This window comes from Pyricularia grisea, chromosome I (assembly GCF_004355905.1).
Source record: "Pyricularia grisea strain NI907 chromosome I, whole genome shotgun sequence".
NCBI classification, from domain to species: domain Eukaryota; kingdom Fungi; phylum Ascomycota; class Sordariomycetes; order Magnaporthales; family Pyriculariaceae; genus Pyricularia; species Pyricularia grisea.
In genome coordinates, this window is record NC_044973.1 from 594,353 (window position 1) to 611,852 (window position 17,500).

Below are 17,500 nucleotides of genomic sequence, written 5' to 3' on the forward strand. Positions count from 1 at the left end.
GTGAAGCCGGGCCTGGCACAAAATCAGAAGATCTATCCCTTCCCTATGACTTAATAGAAAGATCTCCTTGGGGAGTCCCACACACTATGCACTATCTGAATGAATATATATATCATTCTGATACCGGTTGAGTCTTTATCCCATATTTACCCCGGGGAAATAATCTTCAAACAGCGAAACCCGACCTTATCCAGACATTAAAAGCAGTTACTTTGTAATTTAATTATAGCAGAGACTCGATAAGTAAACATTATTAATAGAACTTTTTGATACTTTTTGGCTTTGTCCAAATCGCGAGCTTGTTGTATTTGGCTTTGTTGTGAATTTGTCACACTGGCGCGATCTCGGCCGTGTGTTCCACCGAGCGGCTCTGCCCCACGGGGAATTTGGCCCCGATCTCGGTGCGTGAGGGGATTGAGACGCGGGGCAGCGAACTTCACTATCTGAGGATGCGATGAATGCTCGAAAACTTTGTCCAGGAGATCTGCATTGTCATTTGTTTACACGAGTCAAAACTCTATGTAAAAGCTTTTCTTGTGACGACTGACTCGACCAGGGCCTTCAGGTGCTAATAGAACGTTCCCTCGCCTCACCACCATCTCTCTTTAGCATCATCGACTTTGCGAAAGTAGAACACCGTGCTCGACATCATGAAGCTCCTTTACCCAACCTCCCTCAAGCTCGACGTCCAGAGCCTCGAGGGCTTCGGCGTCGCCCTCCAGCCCTACGATGTCAATACCCCCATCCCGGAGGAGCACATTGACGCCGATGTGCTGGTGACTTGGACCAACACCGCCGACAACCTCAAGGACGCCGCTGGGCGCCTGAAGAACCTGAAGTGGATTCAGTCGCTGGCCGCTGGCCCCAATGACGTCCTCAACGCCGGCTTCGACCCGACCAAGATCAAGATCACCACCGGCTCTGGCTGCCACGACCACACCGTCGCCGAGCATGCCCTCGGTCTGCTGCTCAACGCCGCGCGCCGCTTCTACGAGATGCGCGACTACCAACTGCAGCGCAAGTGGCCCGCCCACCTGGGCGGCGCCCAGCCTGACCGTCCCGCCGACAAGTTCACGTCCCTCCGCGGCGCCAACGTCCTCGTCTGGGGCTTCGGCAACATCGCCAAGACTCTGACGCCTGTGCTGGTCGCGCTCGGGGCCAATGTCAAGGGTGTAGCGAGGACCGCCGGCGTGCGCAACGGCGTCGAGGTGTTTGGCGAGGACAAGCTGGATGAGCTGCTGCCAAAGACAGACGCGCTGGTCATGATCCTGCCCGGGTCTGACTCGACGAGGAACGTGTTCAACGCCCAGAGGATCAAGCAGCTGCCCAAGCACGCGTGGCTTGTCAACGTCGGCAGGGGAACGTCGGTGGATGAGAAGGCCCTGGACGCCGCGCTCCGGAACGGAGAGCTTGGAGGCGCCGCGCTTGATGTGTTCGAGACGGAGCCGCTGCCCGAGTCATCGCCGCTCTGGGACGCGCCCAACGTCATCGTCAGCCCCCATGCCGCCGGTGGCAGGCCGCAGGGTGCCGAGGAGTTGATCGCCTACAACCTGAGGAGGTTCAGGGCCGGTCAGGATCTGAGGAATATCCTATGACGCCAGACAGGTCAACCAGCCAAGCTGTGATGTGATCAGTCTGCAAGCTGCTGTAGATGAGTAGGTAGTTGATGTATTATAGCCTTATTAGTGATACTGCAACATAGGTGCTCATCTTTGATAACAAGTGTAGACATCTAAGCTGTCTTCAATGTTTGGTACAGGTCGAGTGATTATCGTTGCAGAATCGTGCATCCTATTCATGAACTTGCTAAAAATAAATCGCATGAAAAATAGGTCCGTAGTCAACATCAGTTTTCTACCTATGTAATGTGCTCTACAGTGCTAGGTATGTGATAAATAACACGCGCCAAATTGAATTTTTACATAGCAAATTTGTACGGACTCTGCCGCACATGCGAACGATGCGGGACCCACTAACTGAACAGGTAGGGGACCCTACCCACCATCTTCAGCGGAACGGCGTGCCTTGGTGCACTGTCCGACGGTCTAGACGCGCCACCTTCGACATCCCTGACAGCCATAGTAATTTCAGGGATGTCCGCTGATGTGCAGCAAGGTCAGTCGATTCTCACGACGACCCTGGCCATGGCATGTTCTAAACACGGAACGATTTCTCTTCCATACGAATCGCACCTTGAATAAGCTGTCTTTCAATTGACATCTGATTGAAAAATAGCCATCTGCAACAAATCTATCTTTATCCTCGCAAGTACACGCTCGTCCGGTGGCTGCACCTCCTAGGTAGTTAGCACGCGACTAGACCCGACCGTTAGAGCGGCCCTTGTGGTAACCGAGTCCCTGAAATCAACTACGTCCGCAGCACGCAAATCTCCGCTCCCTTCCCTCCTCCGAAATCACACGACAGAAACGACAGAAATTAAGACACGATGGCGAGGAGACAACATTTGACCTTGATGGTCGCCCTCTCGATTATCACGTTTCTGAGTCTCACGTACATGTTCTCCGGCAATGGGCCCCGTACCGATCGCCTGCCACTCTCCTTCCAAAAGCCATCAGCTCCTTCGGCTCCCTCAGCTCCCGCAGCAGAAAAGGCGCCAAGCGATGGCATCGATGCCAGCAAAGCCGATTTGGGCGCGATATCGCAAGATATCTTGAAAGGAGGATCGATAGCGCCAAAGCTGGAAAACGCAACAGCAAAGTACGGAATCTTCTACATCCCAAGTCCATCAGCATACGCCCGAGGGGGGCATTTTAACTTTGATCGCTTGAATATCTACAAGAAGCACACCCTCGCTGACATGTAATTTTTTTTCCCATTTGTCTTATAGAGCCGAACTCGGCCGCGCCTCGTGGCGACTCTTCCACACGATGATGGCCCGCTTCCCCGAGAAGCCGTCGGCGGATGACAGTCTCGCGCTCAAGACATACATCCAGCTCTTTGCGCGCCTGTACCCGTGCGGTGACTGCGCGTCGCATTTCCAGCAGCTCCTCAAAAAGTACCCGCCGCAGGTCTCTTCGAGGAACGCCGCCGCCGGCTGGGCCTGCTTCGTGCACAACCAGGTCAACCAGAGGCTCAAGAAGCCCGAGTTTGACTGCGTCAAGATTGGCGACTTTTACGACTGCGGGTGTGGAGACGACAAGAAGAAGAAGGAGGGTGATGCAGGGGGAGACGAGAAGACTCTCCAGGTGCAGGAAAAGAAGAAGGAATAAGAATTTTTTGCAGTCGCGAGTTATTGTGCAGCAGATTAAAATGAGCAACAGTGCTGCAGGATACTCAGGCTGCTAGTCCAACCACTGCCCTCCCTCTGAACAAGGAGCTGGGTGGTCTTTGTATCGTAGTTGATCTTTGGGGATAGCATGGCGTTCTGCTTAATTGTTTCAGGTTACCCTTATCCAATTGATTGATCTTGTTTTTGTTTATCAGATCCTAAAAAACAGATTTAAATGGCCAAGAAATGCTAGACTAGAGTTGAGACCCAGTCTACCCAGTCTTGCAGTTCTGCTGAGTTTGATATCATGCTCGATGCCTGATCCAGTCACGTGACTAGAGCGCTTCTCAGTCCTGAGAGGCTGCCCGCCTTGCTGACTAAGGTCGTCTTGTATCAACGCGTGTTCTGGGTTGCCTGAGCTCCAGCTCCGCCATCTTGGGGAAGCTCCAAACGTCACAACCCTCCGCCCTCCACTCCAGCTATAATAATCCATTCAACGGCGATTTTATCAGCACCCAACAAGGCCCCAGTCCAGGTTGAAGACCGAACCAACCCACTCGATCACCACGCCGAATACATCAATCAGTCACAATGGAGTTTGGCAACTCAGGGATGCTTAACGAAGGCAAGCGGGACCACTAGCAGCAACTCGAGATGCTCACGGCTAGCTAACATCACGGCGGTTCTGTAGATGGTGTCCATATTGACATGGACAGGCTGAAGAAGGGAGAAGTCAAGTAAGCTAGCTACCATACGGATGAAATCGCCGTCACTCGTTGAGTAAAGGAAAGCGTCGCTAACCAACACCGCAGCCTGGGAACTTCGATGTGAGCCGCCTGTCCCCTCCCAAGTATCGTGCGGGGCCTCGGCCTCATACAACAGAGTCTAACAGTTTGCGACAGTATGGCTGTCACATTCAAGGACGGAGTGATTCTGGGTACGTCTCCTGCCAATCGCTGCTCCTCAGTGTCGCCGCGGTGCAATGTGCTTAGCATATATGAGCTCTGTCTAACATGGTCACGAAATTATTCACATACAGGAGCCGATTCACGCACAACCACCGGCGCATACATCGCAAATCGAGTCACAGACAAGCTCACAAGGGTGGCTGACACCATTTGGTGCTGTCGATCCGGTTCGGCGGCCGATACGCAGGCCGTCGCCGACATTGTCCAATACCAGCTCGGGCTGTTCCACATGATGAACGGCAAGCCCCCAACAACGCAGACCGCCGCAGCGATCTTCCAAGAGATCTGTTACTCAAACAAGGACCGCCTATCGTAAGTTACCAGTGTGGTTTTGTTACAGATAGAGGGCACGCGTGCATCGAACCCCACGCATTAGAACACGGAGGGCTTGTTTGAGCCTGCTACTCTCTCCCTATTGTTGCCATTTGCTAATCCCAACATTGTTCCAACTCGCAGAGCAGGTCTCATCATTGCAGGCTGGGACGAGCGACACGGCGGCCAAGTCTACTCGATCCCCCTCGGCGGCTCCCTACACAAGCAAGCATATGCGATTGGCGGTTCGGGTTCGACCTACATCTACGGATACTGTGACGCGAACTGGCGAGAGGGAATGGAGGAGGCGGACGCCGTCCAGTTTGTCAAGGGCGCGTTGGCGGAGGCCATCAAGTGGGACGGTAGCTCCGGCGGCGTCATTCGCATGGTCGTGTTGACGGCCAAGGGCGCCGACAGGCATCTGTACCTCCCGGATGAGGGCTACTCTGTCAAGCACTAGACCTTCGTCGGAAAAGGGAGTGATGAACGGGTTTTTGTGGAGAGGTAGACCCAAGTTGGGAGGAATCCAGGCTTTGATGACCACAATTATCCTCTTGTACAACATGACATTATGGTAGACTTGCGGGATGATCTTGCAGGGCACATTTACTTTTTAATGAAGTCCAGAGATGATGGGTTGGGATGACAAGTTGATAGATCTGTTCACCCCCTCTTCAAGACACAGGGTAGTCTCTCCGTCCCCTGTCATGATCAGGTGATTTTGTGTGCATGCCCACGTGCCAAGAATCCGCACCTATCTAGCAAACCTAGGTACGGAGTTCGGAGTAAAAACACGGGCTGAGTTTGGGGTCTGGACCACGAGGTTGAAATGAGGTGGGTGGCGTGAGGATCGGGCACCGATCTTGTGGGCAAAGGGCGCGCGCGCCGTCTCCCACCAACGCCGCCAGTTGGCATCAACGCAAGTTTGATCGGCGCAAGTTGATTACCTAGTGCCGATGCAGGGAACATAAAAAAAAAAAAAACGCTTGGCTGGGCACACGAGGCGGTGAACCATATTGGTGCTAGGGCGGGTTGCGCTACGTAAGTAGAGGGAGGGGATGTGGACGGGGGGGTTGCAATAATTAGCGTACTTCCCGACGAGGGCTGAATATAAGATAAAAAAGGAGGATGTGATTTATTTGATCGAGATAAGCTCTTCCAAGGAAATTTATTTACCGGGAATTCGTGGAATATGACCTTTTACAGTAAGACCTGTCCCAGATTTTGATGAATGAGCTGGGTTGCAGGGTCTAAGGTTGTAAGCCCTTGTGACTTTAGGTAGGCTGTGATTAGGTAGGTACGCAGCACTTTTTTTTTTTTCTTTTTTTTTTCGTGGTTGGATTTTGTTTCCCTCCCCACAGGCAAGTTGGCAAGTACGGAGTACTGTAATAATACTCCATAGAGCGCAGTTTCCATATTCCTAGGAATGTGCGGAGCCGGCGTGGAGGTATCCATATATTGTCAATTCGGGCCAGGGTATTGCGACTGCGCTGTACAAATAGGCATACATGTGCAAACATGCAACGTCCGGATTGGTTCTTGCGCAATGTCGCGCCCGACTGGGTTCCTTTTTTTTTTTTTCCTAGAGGGGTTCACTTTTGTAGCACCCACCCGCTTTTTTGTATTTTATGACTTGACAAGATTTGATTTGTGAAACAGAAATGGTTGGAAACTCGCCGGGACATTGTATGTGAGGCGTTTTCTTTTCGTTTCCGCGTTCATATTCATCATCTTTCTTACTTGCTCTGGGTACAGTTAATATATCTATCAGCAGTGGCTAATTATCTAGGTAAGTCCTGGCAGAACCGTGTAAACGCGACTATTGTAGTATATTTTGGAGCCATATCCGTATTCTTATGAAGCTTTCTTGGCGATTGCAACCGTTAGCAAGAGAATGGCAAGGTACTAGGATTTCGAGGTATATCTTTGCCAAGAGCAAACACGAACCACGATCGCCACCCTTCCGTCAACTCCCCGTCCTTTCCCTTCCTTTTTCTTTTCTTCTCTCCGGTCTGATTTCGTCAAAGTCCGAACTACTCAAGTGATTCAGAGCTTATGATGGTTAAAATTTTAAACTGCGATCAATTCTCCGCATATGTTCCAGCCTAAGAAAAGTAACGCGACTTGACAGCTATAAATTTCACTTAGTCTAGTCCAATATGCGGTAATCCTACTCGTGCCCCCGACTTGAGCCACTTTCTCAGGTAGCAATTGACGCGATCCAACCATATCGGACGGCCCCGCACTGCTGGGCTCTCTGACCTTCTCATCACACCGGCCGTCATCGCCATCGCACACCAGCCAATCCCTTGTTCCATCACCTGCGCGACTCCTTGTCTCTCACAATTGACGTGTGCAATGTTCATCATTCCCGTCTTGTTATCCTGAAAACCCCTGATTCAACCCCTTTTTTGATGTCAGGTCGATGTTTTCAGAATGTTACCGTAGTACACGGTAGAAAATCTAGCCTAGCATGAACGATCAAACACAAAAAAAAAGAAGTTCGTTCCTTTGGGTGTGGAGAGAGACGGTATCTAACTATTGAAGAAATCTAGACTGGTGAATGGTTCGCTGTATCTGATCACTTATGGCGCCTGGACTCTCCTTTGCTCCATCGAAGTGCGTTATGTCATAATTGGCCTGAGTACCTGGAAACGGGAATTGTTTTGCGTCCTGCCGTTCGTTCGTTTTGGGTTCCTGCTTCTCCATATCTCTCGCGCATCCGTCCGTCCCTACTCCATAATACTAGTCGTTCTCTTTTTTCCAACTTTCTTGTTATTTATCTGGAGCTTGTATCTTGCCACCTTCTCCAACCACCCGCCTGTCTCCGTGCGTTAGAGATCTTCCTTGCCGCGCCTTGCTATTTGGGGTTATTTGCCTCCTCTCCATGATTTCGCCATCTATCTTCCATAACGTCTGCAATTATTAGGGGTCTCTTTCCCCGCCCCGTACCAATCTGCAAGCATCCGACCAGAACCAACCAAGCATTTTTATTTCGCACGAGTCAAGGCTCGGTTCCCCTCTACCCGACTGTATCTGTCGCGACACAACTGTCCTGAATCGTCTCCTGTTTTTTCTTTCTTCTCTTTGTCGATTTCTTCCATCTCAAATCTTTCACCTCTTCTGAAAAAGGTTTCATCCGCTTTTTCCTGCTGCCACCAGGGTTCCAAGAGACTCAACTACCGATAAAAGCAAAAAGCATCCCAGACATCGAGCCAAGACAGCGACATATTGCCGAAGCCCTGGGACAAAGACAAAAAAGAAGCCCCTAGTTTTGCGAATGCGCGGGGAATTGGAAGCTTGGCGGAACCTTTAAAATCTCTTTATCGGAGTCTACTTTTAGATTTTATCAAAAGGGTAAGTATTGAAAACCTTGTCCATGGATTTCGAATGCATCCGTCCCGTCAACAACCCCCTGGCTTCGTCATTTGTCTACTTTTGAGCACCCCTTTCAATACCTAAATATATATATACACACACACAAACATTACACACATACATACACACGGCGCGCGCACACACGCACTCTATATACTACCGCACCAGCACCGGTGAGGTGTTTGGGTGTCCAATCCAGGACAGATCTTATCGTCCCCTCGGCTGTTTGCCAAGGTTGTGCGCGTGCGCTGTGGTGTGCACGACACCGTCATCGAGCAGCTTGTTTGCAGTTTGGTCTCGCATAAGGGAAAAACAAGTTGCCCGCCGCCGCGGTACTTGGTCGCACCATTGTTTATTGGTCTAGTCTAGTTTGGCTGGCGATCGCTCGCAACTACACTACTTTACCTACCTACCTGGCCTTCAGTACACCTCCATCTGCTTCCGTACCCACCCCCCCTAAATGGGCGTAGAGCAAGACACAACACAAGCTTTCACCATAAACCCCCTTCCCTTCTGCTCTAAAATCGTGCGCTGCTCGGCATAGCCTTGTCTTGGTCAGGGGTCTGGTTTTGTCCCTTGTCTGGGAAATTCCGTGCTAGTGATCGATCAGTCAGTCAACTTGACTTTTTGCACATATCTAGCAAGGCAGGACGGACGGACAGACAGGCAGGCAGACAGATAGACAGGTGACAGTGCAGGTTGTTGTCAGAATGCATTAAAATGCTCCGCCACCCTAGACTGAACTGGCTCGGGAAACATCGCAATTCATGTGTTGTTTGCTTGTTGGTGTCGCAAAGTCCTGATTGTGGTAGAAACCCCGCGCCCAAAGGAGATTACAAGATTGCGCAGAAGAAGAAAACAAAAGAAAAAGAAAAGAAGAGGAACATATACCTACCTACATACAGTATACGGTGCTGATCCTCCTGCGTCAATTTTGATGCTACCCGCCCAAGTGGTGTCATATGTTTCTCAAACCATTTCTCAAATTCCGTAAGACAGAAGAAGAAGAAGAAAACGTGCACGAAGGGCGTCTACAAGTGAGAGACGGAAGAAAAGAAATCGGCACAAAACCATAGCTATATCCACCTACATCACCTATCCCTACTCGCCTGATTGAATTTTACCAAAGACCGGGAGTTTTTCGTGGATCCGGTATCCCAGTCTCCCGCGTTTCGTCGCTCAACGATAAGGAAGTCGATTGATTGCGCTGCAACGTCAACGCACCGACTACCGGCCAACCAAACCAGCGGCGGGTCCAGAGCAGGCCAGGCCAGACACAGCCTACCTCTCTCTACCTGCACTTCAGTCATTCATGCTGAACCACCGTTGAAACGACGCAACTTCCATCTTGATCCTGCCAACCTACCCACCTCCACTGCACAACCTTACCTTACCTACCTACAACCCGACCTTTGCCATGCTGACCTACCTACCCAATCCAACACTAGACTAACCTTTCCATCGTGTGCATGCAGTTTTGCATCATTGTTGCCACTTATTCTCCCTTTCTATCAAACGTTTCTTTTTCCTTTTGGTCGAATTGAAGAGCCGCGCATTCGCCTTATTTGAGCCGGCCTAAGTCTGCGATCGTGCCCGCCGCTCTCCACCGCCGACCGGGCACAGCCAGAATAAACACACCAGACCATCTCAGACTGGCACAAAAAAAATGGCCACAGTAATCGGCGATTTCGCCTCGGATCCCTCGAGGTTCCGTCACAATATGGTATTTCAACCGCAGCCGCCTCAACTATCGCAATCGCAATCGCACTCCCACCATCACCATAAACAGCAGCAGCATCAGCATCAGCAACCTTACCGCTCTTCCAACCAATCCTGGGAGAGCGCTCACACCACCTCTTCTGCCCCGCGACAAGAACCTCAACCCACCGAAACTAGTCCATCAATACCGACGCCGTCATCATCCGTCGCGTCCTCGACCCCACTTAGCAACTATACAACGTCGGCACCAATAGCACACCAAACTAGGCCGTCATCGGCCGACCGCCAACTCCAGAAGCAACCTGCGCCACCCGACGACGACTCGGGCGCCTCGCGCTTCCCAACCCCTCCCGACTCCTCATCTCCAAGTGTGTCAAACTTGGGTGGTGTCCACCCGCAAAAGCATGTCGGCACCGATCCGCCACGCCCGCACTCGCAACCCCACCCCGAGTATATGGACACATCGGCCGATGCTACTGATGCCGCGGTAGTTATTGCCCCATCTTCTGACCCTCCATCCACGGCTGCCTCCGATGCTACCATTGTTCCGCCATTCTCGGACACGACTGCCGCTCCTGCTGCCGCCGCAGGGTCAGTTGAGCAGTCCTCGGTCGCGTCCTCGTCTGCAAACAGCAAGCCTGCACATTCAATCCCGTCTCCTGTCAGCGACAGCTTTCCTTCCCATTGGGCCCCGAGCCCAGTTCCTGACTCGCCGACGCGACCTGCCCAACCACAGCAGACCACAGTCCGGATTCGCGACCTTTCACATATTCAATCTCTTGCACGTGCCGATCTCGTCACGGGCGGCAACAACAATGGAGGGATCCTGAATGTCGACCCACCACTCTCGCAGATGAAATATGATATCAGCGAAATGCCGATTGGTGACGTTATCGAGATGGTGGCTGCGCTTCTCACCAAGATCACGACGACCAACGATCTGCAGCATGATGCTTTGAGCAGGAATGCAACGCATCAACGACAAGCGCAAGCGGCGCAGCAACAGCAGCAACAAGACGGGAACGGAGAGGGTAGTAGCAAAGGAGATGGAGTGATCACTGCCAACAGTAACAGCAGCGGCAACGGCAGCAGTCCGTACGCGAACAGCGTTCTGGCTTTCCATGGGAAGAACGTACCTGCCATCACCATACTTAGCTATCTTAGCCGCATCCATAAGTATTGCCCCACTACGTTTGAGGTTTTCTTGAGCCTGTTGGTTTATTTTGATCGGATGACAGAAAGAGTCAACGATCTGGTCGTGCGGAGCGAGCAGGAGAAGAAGGAGGCCGAGGCAAAGACGAAAAGCCAGGGAGATGTTGTTATGAGTAACGACGGTGGCGTTGCCCAACAAGAAGATGAAATGGATGAAGACCTCGCCGACAGCGACGACGAGGGAGAGGCTCCTACAAAGAGTAGCTCCACCAACGGCGATGCTGGCGTTGCCGGGTCTAAAGAGGCTCCACGTGAGTCCGCGGCCTCAACACCGCCCCCGCCGGCTCTGAGCAGCACAGCGACTTATTTTGTCGTGGATAGCTATAACATCCACCGACTCATCATTGCGGGTGTGACGTGCGCAAGCAAGTTTTTCTCGGATGTTTTTTATACCAATTCGAGATATGCCAAGGTATGCTATATTCTGCCCCTACGGCGTGCTTGAAGAAATGAAGAAAAAACAATCACTAACACACACTATAGGTCGGAGGCCTTCCGCTTGCTGAGCTAAACCACCTTGAGCTCCAATTTCTTCTCCTGAATGATTTCCGCCTCGCTGTTCCAGTCGAGGACCTCGAGGCATATGCAACTATGCTTGTCGAGTTTTATGCCAGAGACGTTGTTGCCCAACGCTCTAGACCTTCTTCGGACTGATTTACGGTCATGATAAAGTTCATCAGCTTGGTACAGGGTGTAGGATGATACGATGCGTCCAAGGGGCTACGGCTGCGCGTTGACCCCTGCAAGACTAGCTAGCCTGGTCGTCACGATGTACGCCACTCCCGGCGCATATGTGGCTTGGTCCCCTGCTTAGCAGTGCAAATATCCATATCCCGGGTAAGCGCAAAGACGCGAGTCAACTTATGTGGAGCAAGGCGCAATGCACTCTACTTCGTACTGCGTTACTGGGAATAGACATGGACTGCCGCTTCATGTGGCAGGCATAAACACATATCTATTCTCTGGTATCATTATTTTACTTACAGAGATAACTTCTCCCTTCGACGAGGTGTATACTGAAGGGATTGTTAAGACAAACATGAAATTAGAATGGGGCAAATCGGTTGATCTCTACAGTTTAGAGCGGAGGTGCAGCCTCTGGAAACTTATGGCTGATTCCCGTTTTTTATTCGCATTTTGGGATTTCATGTTCAAACCGACGGGTTTCTTTCTTCATTGTTGAGGAGTATGGGGAAATTAAAGGGTCGTTTTATAATGCTGATGACCTGTTGGTTGTTTATAATTTTCTATTGGACTCTTTTTTTCTATTCTATCACGTTCCTGCGCTTATGATAAAGGTGTGGGGGTACTTCTACAAATTACAAGATGTTTTGTTGGGAGTCTAGAAGGAGTCACTCATGGGCTGCCCTCACTTATTATCAACCCTCCCAGGAGATATAGTGAGGACCACCGCAGCTCTCTTGATTTGAATCTGGTTCTAGGTGTCCATCCACCCCTAACCTCCTCTATTGTGCACTTCAGCTTCGTAGCACAACGCCCGTAGGCGGTCCCTCCCGCTGACAGACCCGGGCTCTTCCAGAAGTGACGCAAGGCGGGCCAGGACGGCGTCTGCTATGGAATCCGGCACCTGGGTCGAGCCCGACCTCTTCCACCGCTCCACCTGGTGTCCCAGCCAGACGCGGACGGGATCCGTCGCCGGGAGGGCCAAGTCGGGGGTCACGAGGACGTAGGCCGACAGGACTGTCTTCCAGAGCCAGAGCTGGGGGTTGTAGCTGCTACTGCCGTCCCGGTGTTCTTCACTGGGGGAGTGGAGCAGCCACCGGAGGACCTGTAGGCTGTAGGATGATGATGAGGAGGAGGAGCCGCCGCGGGTCCGTTCCGCCATGGCGTGGACGAGGAGGTGCGCGGCTGTGGCGTAGGCCTTTGGCGGGATGGATACGTCCGTATCCGTGGTCGCTGCTCTCCCGGGTGTGAAGTAGCGTGGCTGCAGGCGGTTCGGGTCGTCGGCCTGCGGGTGAAAGAGTGGAGTTTCGGGGTTGGGGAAAGGGGGGCTGCTGATCTGATGAACGCTGGACGGTCGTGCCTTGGACAAGAGAGATAGTAGGCTGTTGTTTCCGGCAGCAAAATGAAGAAGGAAGAAAGAAGCACGGTGTCAGTCTTTTCCGAAGAAGTATAATGGCTTCAAACACGGGGGTTTCCTCCCACCCGCTGGGTGTTCTACACAAGCGCCTGCCCCAAACACTACTTACATCAGAGCCAGGTGCGGCAGTATCTGACATGAGGACTGGGGCCCAGCCGCTCCTCTCATATCAGTACTCGCATCGACCACGGCAAAAAGGCCACCGAGGTGGGTGGCGGCAGCTTCCGTGTTGTCCATCGCCGCCTCGACGACGGCCAGACATAAGATGGCGCCCGCGTACGTGTCATTCCCACCTTCGTCGACAGGGACGGAAGAGGGTGCCACGTGTCGATGATACTGCTGCTGCTGCTGCTGCTCCTTGAGGGCGTGCATCATCTCGACCTTGTGGTGCAGACATGTCTGCTCGAGCGCTGGGCCCATGGAGCAGCCCTGCTGGAAGTAGAGGTGCATACACGCCCAGAGGATCATGGTATGCACGTGCAACGGCTCCCTTGCGAGGGGTGCTGGGGTGGCGGCGTGGTGGTGGTGGTGGGTGGGGATCATGTCGGCGATGGCTTGCCGGTAGTGGTTGGAGTGGTGTAGGATCTCGAGGGAGTTGAATGGGAGGTCGATACTGACGTGTCCCGCCCATTCTGGCTGCAGTGGTATTGGGGCTGGTGGTGACGGCCAAGTGATGGGGTGTGTTGGGAACAAGGAGATGTCGGCTGGTGTGTATGGTGTTGATGACCTTGAAGCAGGTGAGGGGGTCGTTGGGTAGCTGTCATCATTGTAGTGACACTCAGTCCCCTTGACTAGACATTTTCTACTGCGTGGAGATGTAACATGCCAGTGTTAGAGGGCTGGGAATTTCTTGTTCAGGGAGGTCTGTGTAATAGGCTAGGGTTAGTTATCAATTTACCATATTGGCTTTGACTCGTCACAACGAATATGTCGCTTCTTGCACGTTGAGCAGCCAGTCCGACTCCGTTTATGTGTCGCCCGTTGTCTCTGTGGTTGTCCACTTGATCCGGAGTCGTCACCCTTTTGTTCCCCCATCTTTGCTTAATTGCTTGTTTGTCAAACGCGGAAAAAAGAGAATAACACGACAGTAAAACCCTATGAATGGAAACGTCAACGTCTGAAAATATTTAATAAATATTTCCTATTGGTAAAGTCTACGTGTTTACTTTTATACACTGGAAAATGATTACTTCATTTTTTTTACCAGGTTTTTGTTACAAGTTGAATAAGATCCCCGGAGGGCCGGATCTAAGCCCCTGCGCACCGGCGGAGATGACATATCGTCTTCCGGAGTTCAAATCCCCATGACCACCGGGTTTGACGGGATTTTGACATTGCCACCACCGAAAAAAGAAAAAAAAACTAGGCAGCCAAATGGAGTTTTTCGATGAATGATGTCTTGCTCTTCGCCTACAATAAGCTTCATATTTCTTGTGTCGCCCTCGGTAAGCAAGTCATGTCTTTGACGCGTTTACAAGGCGAATTGTAAGTGAGAAATTCGCCATGGGGTGCCAGGTGTCAGTGGCTCCACAAGATAGATCTAAGCCTAACGGCACTCTTGTGCTCGGCAAAGGTAAGATCCGGCTTTGGTTTGTTTTCGATTCTAGAAAGGCATGGTAGATAGGTGGACTCTGGCTTATTAAATGTGTAATACGGCAGCTATTTTAGACATTTTCTTATTTTTTTTTTCCCCTCCCCCACCTTGTCGCTCATGTCGTATTTCTTTGTTAGGCATGCCGAGATGCGCATGCGAAAAGTGGAAGTTGAAGTAATGGGGCTGGAGCTGACGCAATGCTATTGCCCCGGATTTTCGGGGCAGCAACGTGATGTTAATGGAAAATAAAAGGTCCAAAATTGCTGGAAAACGAGAAAATAATACAGAGATATTTAGTTGCTGCAGCCTGGCTAGTAGACTGACTGCATTAGACAACACAAGCAAATTGTTTAGACAGGCAGTAGATGTGCGTATTCGATTGTGGTCTGTACGAGAAATGGAGTTATGTTACACAGTGTATTGGAGAGCCATCACTGTGAGTGTATACGTTGCTTTCGCCGGCTGCAACCCTACCATCATTCTCAAATCCGGAGAGACTTTTAAGGATGCTGGCAGAATTATTTTCAAGCACAAGGCAAAAAGCTCTACGTGACCCACCAACTGATTACCTTACTCTTGTGACTTTTTGTCAGGCTTGTCAGCCCTTATTGAGTATGATATCCCCACGATGCCGCCCGCTTTTGGATTCAGCCTGGCCTGCACTATTTTGCTTGCACTCAAGAGTTACTCCCGTAGCTCCATCACCAAACCCCTGCAGATCCGGCATTTATCTCCCGTCCTTAATAATATGGATCTGCGATCGCTGGTGCCGTCATCACGCAGACCCTCCAGTAGAAGCATCTCGAACAAAATAACCAGGCTTCGTGACTCCCTCAGATTCTTTTGCCTCTCTTTCCTGTCTGACCAAACAAAGCACCGCGCGCGGCCAAATTGACATCCTCAAACATTACCATGAGGTAGATAACTCTGCTGTCCGGTCAAAATTTTGGAATTAAATCGCCCCTCCCAAAGCTTTGATTCAGGTTTCTGATTCTGGGCAATCATTCTTACAAAGCCGCGCGGCTGAGAAGATTGGCATGTCATTGAACAGTCCCCCCACCAAGTGCTGTACATCAGCTTGTCTTCGGGATTCCCGCGCCTTAGGTTGTGCGTGAGAGTGGGCTCGGGTGTCAGCAAAAGCCGACTCATACCCCGGACTTGGAGCTCGCCCAATCATATACTGGAATACGCATTGAGGTGTTGTTGCTTATTTCTTTTTATTGCTTACGGACTGACCCATCCATTCTTGTCAAACTACTAGACCTGGTTATCTCTTGTTCGTAAGGCTGGAAAAGTCCAGTGACGTAAATTTGAAATGGTGGGGTCCCGGTTCTAGATGGGTTTCATGGGAAGCATTCGGACCCATGATTCATTCGGAGATGCCCAGGGCATTTTTTTTTGACTCGGTGTGTTAACAGAGGCAGATATAGTGAACTGGAATAATTTGAATGGTTATGCCACAGGATATTAGCTACGACGTAAATATATCAGCACCCGAGTAGTATTCACGGGTTGACGCGTGGCAAAGACGGCATCCGGCCTTGTAAACTAGGTCAAATCGTTCTAGCTTCTGGTCTAATTTTGGAAGCTTGCTCATTTATATTTTTAAACAAAAATCGCCTGATGTTAGCAGTTGGCGCCAAGCATTGGTTTGCACAACAATGCTGAAAGGCAGCAGGGATCTTGCTTGATGCGGCATTGCTGAGCTACATCATGTCTATTATCAGTGCCACAGGACACTGTCGAGCTTGTCAGAACTGTATAAGCAGTCCAGATTATATTCGCGTACAATATTACGTACTAACCAGTTGATCTAGTATTGATATTTACTACTGCACTTCAAAGAAGAGTTGCAGTCATCGTGTACATTATTAACATAAACATGATCGTGAGGCTGGGTATATATACAATCCTTGGACTTGGACCCGGCAAGCCTGCCATTTTCTGATAGAGGGCTATACATAGCCATCAATAAGAGAGATTTAGTCGACCTAAAGAAATAGTCCTGGAATATGCTCATTTGCCCTTGACTCGACCGCCGGGAACCTCGTGTCTATTTCCGGGGTATCTTATATTTTCATGCTAATACGACGAATATATCCCAACTAGTCTAGTATATACTGATCTCTTTCAGAGGAATATAAAAGGCCTGGCTGCTCTTCCTTTGTTGAAGGATATTCTATTCCAAATCAGCCAATCTAACAAGCCTACACTCATTACTTCACTCATTTCACCAATCTTTTATATAAATTCTTTTATTGGAATAATCTTCTTTAATTATTATCACTTTCTTCAAGATGCAGTACCCTATCGTTCTCGCCATGGCCATGCTCATTGGGCTTGGCCAGACTAGCTCCAGTATTTCCTCCCCCTCTTTTCGTATTGTCAACATACACAATATGCTAATCACGATTTGTTGTCCAATATAGCTCGCACCAACGCTGTTGCTAAGCAACCATTCGTTGTGAGGAACATTGGTGATAACTGGGGTAAGGATATCTTCCTAATTTCCTCCGCTGATCTGAAATACTAAGCAGGGCTAACCCATTCTAACAATAAATAACAACAGTCACCAAAGTTAAGAGGGCCGGTGGCGACAGCGAGCCCGATGTCGTCCCGAGAGGGATCTTGCACAACAACGTCGGCCGCCAATGCGTGCACGACGCCGTGTCCGGAGTTTGCAACATCGCAGGCCAATGCGAGCTTGCTGGTCCCGGGGCCAAGGATAAACATGGCAAAGCCAGAAAGCCGATGGATCCTAACTGCCTTCTTCATTAAACGACGGGGTGCAAGCTTGTTGGGCGGGTTGTTCCTTTTTTTCTTTTTTTTTTCTTTTTCTTTTTACCTCGTTCTGCTTGTTAGATTTTTAACTCCTCCACCTGATCGCTGAAATAACACATCTTAAAGTCTTTTCCTCGCCTGATGATACTTTTGTGATCCCAATTCTGGATTGTCCCAGACGATAATGAGCAGCCGACCCTGTAACA

General features: G+C 50.6%; 6 protein-coding genes across 6 annotated transcripts; 5 read left to right on the forward strand and 1 right to left on the reverse strand.

Annotated features, from left to right (window-relative positions):
- Positions 1–650: 650 nt before the first annotated feature.
- Positions 651–1,595, forward strand: PgNI_05262 (uncharacterized protein; the record flags this gene model as incomplete). Its single annotated transcript, XM_031125296.1, has 1 exon — positions 651–1,595. The coding sequence occupies one exon, from the start codon at positions 651–653 to the stop codon at positions 1,593–1,595; it is 945 nt and encodes a 314-aa protein (XP_030983049.1).
- A 489-nt stretch (positions 1,596–2,084) lies between these two features.
- PgNI_05263 (uncharacterized protein) lies at positions 2,085–3,454 on the forward strand. Its single transcript, XM_031125297.1, has 2 exons — positions 2,085–2,718; positions 2,849–3,454. The coding sequence occupies exons 1-2, from the start codon at positions 2,447–2,449 to the stop codon at positions 3,228–3,230; spliced, it is 654 nt and encodes a 217-aa protein (XP_030982662.1). The 5' UTR covers positions 2,085–2,446; the 3' UTR covers positions 3,231–3,454.
- Positions 3,455–3,937: 483 nt separating this feature from the next.
- Positions 3,938–4,969, forward strand: PgNI_05264 (uncharacterized protein; the record flags this gene model as incomplete). Its single annotated transcript, XM_031125298.1, has 5 exons — positions 3,938–3,966; positions 4,042–4,056; positions 4,132–4,166; positions 4,269–4,509; positions 4,654–4,969. 5 exons carry the CDS (start codon positions 3,938–3,940, stop codon positions 4,967–4,969), a joined length of 636 nt encoding a protein of 211 aa, XP_030983043.1.
- Positions 4,970–8,968: 3,999 nt separating this feature from the next.
- PgNI_05265 (uncharacterized protein) lies at positions 8,969–12,234 on the forward strand. Its single transcript, XM_031125299.1, has 2 exons — positions 8,969–11,230; positions 11,302–12,234. Exons 1-2 carry the CDS (start codon positions 9,554–9,556, stop codon positions 11,470–11,472), a joined length of 1,848 nt encoding a protein of 615 aa, XP_030982660.1. The 5' UTR covers positions 8,969–9,553; the 3' UTR covers positions 11,473–12,234.
- Positions 12,235–12,274: 40 nt separating this feature from the next.
- PgNI_05266 (uncharacterized protein) lies at positions 12,275–13,954 on the reverse strand (the record flags this gene model as incomplete). Its single annotated transcript, XM_031125300.1, has 3 exons — positions 12,275–12,884; positions 13,029–13,724; positions 13,818–13,954. 3 exons carry the CDS (start codon positions 13,952–13,954, stop codon positions 12,275–12,277), a joined length of 1,443 nt encoding a protein of 480 aa, XP_030983045.1.
- Positions 13,955–16,810: 2,856 nt separating this feature from the next.
- PgNI_05267 (uncharacterized protein) lies at positions 16,811–17,291 on the forward strand (the record flags this gene model as incomplete). Its single annotated transcript, XM_031125301.1, has 3 exons — positions 16,811–16,871; positions 16,943–17,002; positions 17,083–17,291. The coding sequence occupies 3 exons, from the start codon at positions 16,811–16,813 to the stop codon at positions 17,289–17,291; spliced, it is 330 nt and encodes a 109-aa protein (XP_030983046.1).
- Positions 17,292–17,500: the final 209 nt, after the last annotated feature.

What these genes read in the sequence shown, in the direction of transcription:
- PgNI_05263 (XM_031125297.1), top strand. Translation starts at nt 2,447, where the DNA reads ATGGCGAGGAGACAACATTTGACCTTGATGGTCGCCCTCTCGATTATC. An exon ending in CTGGAAAACGCAACAGCAAA is followed by an intron (nt 2,719 to 2,848) that starts GTACGGAATCTT and finishes TTTGTCTTATAG; the next exon opens with AGCCGAACTCGGCCGCGCCT.
- PgNI_05265 (XM_031125299.1), top strand. Translation starts at nt 9,554, where the DNA reads ATGGCCACAGTAATCGGCGATTTCGCCTCGGATCCCTCGAGGTTCCGT. An exon ending in CCAATTCGAGATATGCCAAG is followed by an intron (nt 11,231 to 11,301) that starts GTATGCTATATT and finishes CACACACTATAG; the next exon opens with GTCGGAGGCCTTCCGCTTGC.